Source organism: Dipodomys merriami, unplaced genomic scaffold, assembly GCF_024711535.1.
Source record: "Dipodomys merriami isolate MVZ:Mamm:240054 unplaced genomic scaffold, mDipMer1.0.p SCAF_28, whole genome shotgun sequence".
NCBI lineage: Eukaryota > Metazoa > Chordata > Mammalia > Rodentia > Heteromyidae > Dipodomys > Dipodomys merriami.
Window position 1 is genome coordinate 17,311,931 of NW_027204270.1, and position 8,014 is coordinate 17,319,944.

At 51.2% G+C, this 8,014-nt stretch overlaps 1 protein-coding gene across 1 annotated transcript; it reads right to left on the bottom strand.

Annotated features, from left to right (window-relative positions):
* Nucleotides 1–952: 952 nt before the first annotated feature.
* Mrto4 (MRT4 homolog, ribosome maturation factor) lies at nucleotides 953–7,976 on the bottom strand. The gene is made up of 8 exons (XM_070037808.1): nucleotides 7,872–7,976; nucleotides 5,221–5,279; nucleotides 4,216–4,319; nucleotides 3,498–3,579; nucleotides 3,261–3,328; nucleotides 2,898–3,049; nucleotides 2,318–2,394; nucleotides 953–2,225 (listed from the first exon to the last, which is right to left on the bottom strand). Exons 1-8 carry the CDS (start codon nucleotides 7,897–7,899, stop codon nucleotides 2,073–2,075), a joined length of 723 nt encoding a protein of 240 aa, XP_069893909.1. The 5' UTR covers nucleotides 7,900–7,976; the 3' UTR covers nucleotides 953–2,072.
* Nucleotides 7,977–8,014: the final 38 nt, after the last annotated feature.

The following is an 8,014-nucleotide window of genomic DNA, read 5'->3' on the forward strand; positions in this document are numbered from 1 at the left end:
ACTGAGCCACCTTCCCAATCCCTCCTTGTTTTTAAATATTTTATTATTTATTTTTTGTCGGTCGTGGTGCTTGAACTCAGGGCTTGGGCACTGTCCCTGTGTTCTTCAGCTCAAGGTGAAAACTCTACTGCTTGAGCCACAACACCACTTCCCCCTCCTTGTTTTTTTTATATGTGTGTGTATGCTGGTACTGGGGCTTACAATCTTACTTGGCTAGTCAATTCCTGCTGGAATAATACAGGCATAAGGAAAAATAATATTGGCAATGCTGGCAGGGAGGGGCAAGTGACTTGAGCTGCAGGTAGATGTTGGGAATATGGTATCCCTGCAGGCCACCCATGAGGACAGTCATTCTGGGCATGTCCAGCCTAGACCAACTGGAGCAGAACTTGGCTGTCACTGAGCAAGGGCCCTTGGAGCCGGGAGTCATGGAAGCCTTTGATTAAGCCTGGAACCTGGTTACCCACCAGAGTCCCAACTACTTCCGTTAGGTTCCACCTGCCTGGACTGTAGCTAGCTATCCCTTATCTCCCTTAAGGTCAGTTGCTACCTTGAGCTGATCCAACTTGCTCTATCCCTGCTGTTTTTTTTTTTCCTTCTATTTCCCTTCAGTGTACCCAGTTGTACCCAGTGGGAGGGCAGCAGGCTGAGCTCTGCCTAGTGAAGAAAGCTGGCAGCTGAGCTGGCTGAAGTTTGGTGACCTCTCCTGTGCTGGAGGTTTGAGGGGCTACTGTGGTGACAGAGTCAGAGGCAGTTGGATCTCTTTAGACCCAGAACCCCTAACCCAGCCTGGCCTGTCCCCTTTGTGGGACTGGCTATGTATGACAGAGAGCCACATAAGATGTTAGAGCTGTCTCAAAGGCTGTTTTGGAGCTACTGTAATATATTGAATGTTTTACCTGCCCTTCTGTGACCCACTGCAAATGGAGGTGCCACTAGTGACTCCCTAGCACATAAACAACTCAGCACTCAGGGAAATTGTTGTTTTTATTATAGAAGGTATTTATCACAAAGGACATGGAGAAGAGATTCATGGAGCCAGTGGTGTGAGAGGGGTACCAAGTTCCATGGCTTCTCTGCACCTATCAGAACCGTCTGAACCTGGAAATGTGTTTGAGACAGGTCACATTCCTTTTAGGGGATGCTGGCACAGTGCCTAGGGCTCACCCATGTTGGGCAAGCACTCTACTACTGAGTTGTTACACTGCCAGACTCAGAGAAAGTCATTTTCTTGAGGTGCTAGGGATGGAATCAGTAGGCAAATGCTGTACCACTGAACTATATCCCTAGTACTTTTGGGAGCCAACTTAAAAATGTACTTGACTTCTGCACCTCTTCCACCTTTTTTTTCCCCCTTTGGTGCTGGTTCTGGGATTTGAACTTAGGGGATAGGCCTATTCCTGAGATTTTTTTAAACTCAAGGCTGGTGCTCTACCACTTGAGCCACAGCTCTGCTTCCAGCCTTTCTGTGGTTAGTTGGATCCAAGTCTCGCAGACTTTCTTGCCCAGGTTGGCTTTGAACTGTGCTCCTCAGATCTCAGCCTCCCGTGTTGCAAGGATTACAGGTGTGAGCCACAGGCACCTGGCCTTTCTTGAGTTTCTAAAGGCCCCTGACTTCTTGGTATCCACCAGTCAGCTCTGAGTTTGGACTGTGTGCAGACATGTGAAAGGACTGCCAAGGCACCTAACTTTTCTCAGGAATTCTGTGTAAGAAGCAAAGGGCACGGAGGGAGGGCCCTCTCCTGGAGAGGAGGGAGCCCAGCTGTGGGGGTTGTTCTAGGCCATCGAGAGCCGTAATGCTACTGCAGTAACTCCACAGGGCTCAGGACTATGCTCGCTTACTAGGTACACAGGAAATCCTAGTGTCCAAGCCGAGCACAAAGCCAAAGGCCTTATCTTAGAAAAGCCTCTTGCTGTCTACAGGAGACACCTGCAGACTCAATTTTATTCTCTGGAAACACAGTCAGGTCACCTGTCTTCATCTATAGCAAAATAAATAGGGCCTTCCTCCAGAGGGGCGGTGGCAGTCAGTCCTACTGGGTCCTGTGTGGCACAGACGGAGCTGAAAGGCCTTAGTCGTCCTCGTCTTCATCCTCTTCCTCCTCCTCAGACTCAGGTGCGCTCTCAGGAAGGTCATCTTCCATCGGCTGGAATCGTCCCGACTGTGCATCCCACATGTATTTGACGGTCACCTTGAACTCAGCCATCTCATACCCAAAGAGTTTCTTTAAGCGCAGAGGGAGAAGGGGTGAGGAGTGTGATGAGAAGCACAGGGGAGAGAAAGGCAGTGGTCCCACCTGCCAGAGCCCACACTTACCAGAACCCGGGCCTGCTCCGGGGTCAGCACATCGCCTTCCTTGCACACCTCATAGTCAGACAGCAAGGTCACCACACCTGCAGGAGAGGGGCCCCACATCTCTCAGGCACAGGCCCACATGACATGGGCTGCCAGTGTGGAGTTGGGAAGCCTGTGGCGGCTCGCTTGCCACCCTGCAGGTTGATACACAGAAGGGCAGCTGCTGCCTCATTGTCCTTTAAGTGCTGTCCTCTGGTTAGAACTTACCGTCTACTTTTATATCAATTGGGGGGTGAGTACTTGGCCTATTTTCTCACAGGAAGGGAGGCGATAAAAGTTACTTGTTCAGCCAGGAAAGGCAGAGCCTGCAAGCTGGTGCTTCTGGCTGTGGACTATGACCTTACAGCTCTGGACCTGGGCGCTGTCCCTCAGCTCTTCAGCACAAGGCACTCAGTACCACTTCCGGTTTTCTGGTGGTTAACTGGAGATGGAGTCTCACTGACTTTCCTGCCTGGGCTGGCTTTGAACCGTGAGCCTCAGCTTTCAGCCTCCTGAGTAGCTAGGATTACAGGTGTGAGCCACCAGTGTCCAGCAGCTGTACCTTTCTTGAGGGCAGTGGGCAGGCCCAGTTGCCTCAGTTGTGGCTCCATGGAGTGGGGGAACTGCTCCAGAGGGCCTTGGTCCAGGTTCACAGGGAAAGCTGCTTTGTTACCAGCTCGGGCAAAGTCCATCTGCGTGTATTTTGTGAACCACCTTAAGGAGAAAAGAAGTAGGAAGGCAGGTTGTTGATGGCTGAAGTCCACTCAGCCCAGGACCTGGGCCTCCCCTCTCTGCCCGCCCAGTTTGGCTGCAGGCTAGGCACTGTGCTGGACAAGATACAATCCTCTCTGGTCACAACCAAGTACCAGTGAGACTTCCTGGTGGTGCCACCAGCACAGCCCCTGCACTGCTCATGGAGACTTACTCATTCACTTCATCCTTTGTGCGATTGGTGAAAAGAAGACCAACTTCACCCTTCAACTTCTTGCTGACCTGCAATTCCGAAGTGAACAATTTATCTCCGATAACATTCAAGGCCATTTCTGCTTGGTAGAGCAGGAAGGGGAAGGAGAGACACAGGGACACACAGGACACCACTCCCTGGGCCTGGGAGGTGACATGGGGACCAAGGGAAGGCAGCACAGCCCCTCTAGACCCTTACCTGGTGCAGGTTGTCTCTGTACTCATCAGATGGGCTTCGCCCCAGGGCTACCATCATCACCTTGTTTTTGCCAAAGAACATCCTATCAAGTACAAAGGGATTTGAAGGAAGTGCCCTTCCTTTCCCCTTCCTCAGTTAAATGACAGGCAGTTCCATTTCTCGGCAGCCTGGGGACAGGCCCAAAGCACCTCACCTAGACATGCCACCTACATACAGCACCCCCAGCTCAGGGTCCCTGCTATTACTTCCCTACAGGACATGGCAAGTTTGTCACCCGCGCACTGGGAACATCATGTGACAATCACTCCCTCTAGATGTAGCACCTTTAATAGGATGTTTCAGAGCTGGTGTAGTAGGAGACCAACCAGAGGCATCTAGCCAAGTACTGCAAGTGGCCACAGGTTCCTCGCAGCCTGCTCCTGGGTCAGTCTATACTGGGGGTACATACTGACATTCTAAAACTAGAATGATGCCAGACTCCATGGCTGAGCAATCGTTTTTGAGCTCAGGGCTTGGAACTTTAAGGAACCAATTTCCCAATTATCTCCAAAGAAACTACTGAGTCTTGCTCCCGAGGGGCTTGTTAGAAGGCTGGCTTTCACCTTTGAAATGTGCCCTTTAGTGTGGGTGCAGTGTCACTGAGGGCCACTTATGTGACCCCTTGAGTTGTTCCTGAGCTCCTACAGCAGCCTGGCCCTTCCTCCCCATACTCACTCACCGGCTGTGCTTCCAGGCATTCCGGATGTCCTTCAGCTTGCTGTTTCTCATGTTGGCCACAGAGAAGATGAAGAGGTATTTGTACGTGTCCACACATTTCCGAAGCTGTGGGACAAGTCATGAGGCTCAGAAGTTCAAGGGGCAGCTGGCATGGGCAATTCTGCCTCATGACAGAATGTGTTCTAGGCTTTAACCTGTTTAAATCTCCGTACTGCCATTTCTGACACCAGGACCACACATCACAAGGGAAATCAAGCCTCTGGGATATGACTTATGGGTGACCAATCACTTTTTTTTTTTTTTTGTCGGTCGTGGGACTTGAACTCTGGGCCTGGGCGCTGTCCCTCAGCTCTTCAGCTCAAGGCGAGCGCTCTACCACTTGAGCTACAGCGCCACTTCCGGTTTTCTGGTGGTTTATTGGAGATAGGAGTCTCACGGTCTCTCCTGCCCGGGCTGGCTTTGAACCGCGATACTCATCTCAGCCTCCTGAGTAGCTAGGATTACAGGTGACCAATCACTTTTGTGTGCTTTGTCTAGTTATTGTTAACCTATTAACTGAACAGCAAAGGAGGCTAACCTGCAGTGCTGCCAGCCAAAGCTATCATAGAGATATAGAATCTGTGTGCCTCTGTTCTCCCTTATCTTACAACCCAGGATAGGGAGGTCAGAAGTTACTCCTAGCCTTTACTGACTCAGGGTAGAATAAGATACCTTGCTAAGTTTCAGTGTTTCTAACTGCAAAATAGCATAACATAATGTGTACCTCTCAGGGATGTTGGGGAAGGCATGGAAACACTTGGAGAAGTATAGGGCACAGGATAAAATCAATCACAGCCTGAAACCAGGATGGGCCTTACTGGTGGGAGCTCTGCTGGATAATGACAAAAGGGTTGGATTGACAGCTGGTTTGCTTTCTTTGTAAATGGCATTATCCTCCAACAAACAGTCCTATATGCACCTCTATAAACTACATATAAACTAGGAAATTAATGCAGTTAGTTCTTACCTCTTCTATCAGGTTCTGTTTCAGTTCTAAGCCTTTCTTTGTAGTTTTGGTTAAGGAAACTAATAAAAAAAATGGAAAAAGATGGTGAGTGATCAATCTGGATGTCATGGAAACTTCTTTTCCTTCCCATTTGGGGCTCAGCTGGACCAAGGCAGCCTGAGTGAAGGCAGCAAGGGCCTGGCTGCCATCATTCTGGCATACAAGGCATTTCCAGGGTGTGTGGAGGGCCTATGCACAATTATGTTCTGGGTCTGCATGCACAAACTGCATGTCATACAAACTAAACATTCCTGAGTCCTCAGTGAGACAGATAGCTGCAGTGTGGGGTTGGGTGCGTTCCTGTTGGTACAGTGCTCTCAGTGGCAGCCCTAACTTGCTGGCTGAGGCTGGTCCCTCTCAGCTCTTGGCCATGATGCATAGAAGCCATTAATGCCTATGTTGTAGAAGTAATGAGCCTGGGGATCAGCAGCTGGGACCATATCTCTTGTACTACATGTCTGCACAGAAGGCATTTTTTCCCCTAAATTACTTTATTGTTGTTTTAAAGGTGATGTACAGCAGGGTTACCTTTATATACATAGGCAAAAAGTACGTTTTTATTGCACAGTACCATCTATTCCCTCATTCTCACCTACTCCCTCCTTGCATATATATACATATGGTTTTTTTTCCCCCCGTGGCATTACTGGGGCTTGGACTCAGGTTCTCCCATTCTTATTCTGCTATGGCTGGTGCTCTACCTCTTGAGCTGTGCCTCTATTTCTAGCTTTCTGTTGGTTAGTTGGAGGTAAGAGTCTCAAGGACTTTTCTGCTGGGGCTGGCTTCAAACTGAAATCTTCAGATTTCAGCTTCTTAAGTTAGCTAGGATTAGACAGTCGTGAGCCACTAGCACCTGCCTGCATTTCTTTTGGACTCATGGATGCCTCCTTGTGGAGACAAGCCCTTCTGTAAAAACAACTGGGCCCAACCCTGTCCACAAGAGCTGGCATGTGCCAGGTCTGATCAGGGCTTAAAGAAACAAATTACATCACAAGCAATCACCAACTGGAAAGCCCTGGTGACCCCTAGGAAGTGACCTAGCCTCTTCCTACCTGGCAATCACAGTCCCCCTTGTTTTAGTGGTTCTGGGGTTTGTACTCAGATGTCCCCAGCTCCAAAGTCTCTCTTTACAAGGCACACAGGTCAAGGAACCACAGCAGTCAGTAGAAAGCACAGCAAGGAGATTGAATGAAATACAAGCAGCCCATCTGGATCCTCTGCACTGACATGATTTCACATAAGTACCACTGTCTTGGATGACTGTTGGGCTTGGTTGTTTCCATCCTTGCTCTCTTGCCTCCATCTCCCCCAGGCTACTCACCAAGGTAGCCAGCAATCCTTTAAGAATAAAGTTAAGGGGCTGGGAATGTGGCTAGTGGTAGAGTGCTTGCCTACATGCATGAACCTTTGGATTCGATCCTCAGTACCACATAAACAGAAAAAGCCGGAAGCAGCGCTGTAGCTCAAGTGGTAAAGTGCTAGCTTTGGAGCAAAAGGTCAGGGACAGAAGCCCTGAGTTCAAGCCCCAGGGGAAAAAAAGTTAAACCATGCCATTCTTCTCTCAAGCTCTAGGGGTGGGGAACTTTAGGTAATGTCCTTGAAATCACACACTGGAGCTAGCTGCATGCTTTTTGTATAAATATCTAAATAGCCCTTAAGAAGAAAAAGGTTCCTCACCCCCCTAACTACTTGGGAAGAGGTCTTTCGTCTGGGAGGGTGGAGTTAATTACTTCCAACAGGTAAATATTTCCTCGTGTTTCTGCCGCTCTTCTCTGCAGTCCCCTTGCCCGCGCTATCCGTACAGAGCAGTGTCAAACTTCACTTCTTTTTTTTTTTAGCCAGTCGTGGGGCCTGAACTCTGGGCCTGGACGCTGTCCCTCAGCTCTTCGGCTGAAGGCTAGCGCTCTACCACTTGAACCACAGTGCCACTTCTGGCTTTTTCTGCTTATGTGGCGCTGAGGAATCGAACCCAGGACCTCATGTATGCAAGGCAAGCACTCTACCGCTGAGCCACCTTCCCAGCCCTTCACCTCTTCTTAAACTACATGCATTCAAGTTGAGGGACGATATTTTCCGACCAAAACATAGAGTTGACGCTAGCCCTTCCTTGTAACCGCTGGATCGCCCAACCGTTACGAAGTGCAGAATGACTTCAAGAGCATTCGAGACAGATCCCTGCCAGCACCACAGTCAAAGTGATCTGGATCGGGGTCTAGGAATCAGCGCGCATTAAAAGGTGAGAGCGCACGGACTCGCCGCGTAGATACCGGGCACCACGCACGGGAACGGGCGGGAGCTGAGCGGGCAGGCGGTCGGGGTGACACAAAGGGGGGAGCGCGGGCCCGGGCGACACCGGCAGAGCCCGGGTCTCGGGAGCTGTCTTCCCCCGCCCCGGCGGGGCCTGGCTGCGGGAGCCTCGGCCCGCGGCCCGGTTCCGCTCCCTCCGGCGACTCCCCCAGCACCCCGAGACCTTCCGCGCAGCTCGCAGCGCCGGTCTCCAAGGCTCTGAAACGTATCCCTTTGGCCCCTCACGAAAGGCTGGGCACCCCGCCCGCGGAGTCTGCCCCCTGGGTCCCCACGGCCCCCCGCACCCCGAGAACCCCCGCGCCCACCTTTCTTGTCCCGCTTGGATTTAGGCATCGCGCCGGAGACACGTGCAGCGGCAGGAGGCGGCGCGGCCCGTCAGGACCCCGGCGGCGCGGAGGCTTCTGGGAGGGCGCTCAGGGCTGTCCTCGCGCGTGCCTGCGCCGGTCCG

Coding starts and splice junctions, on each gene's coding strand:
- Mrto4 (XM_070037808.1), bottom strand. CDS start 7,899: ATGCCTAAATCCAAGCGGGACAAGAAAG. Junction 2,395..2,897: donor GCCCACTGCCCTCAAGAAAG/GTACAGCTGCTG, acceptor CCTCTCCTGCAG/GTGTGGTGACCTTGCTGTCT. Junction 2,226..2,317: donor CGGAGCAGGCCCGGGTTCTG/GTAAGTGTGGGC, acceptor CTGCGCTTAAAG/AAACTCTTTGGGTATGAGAT.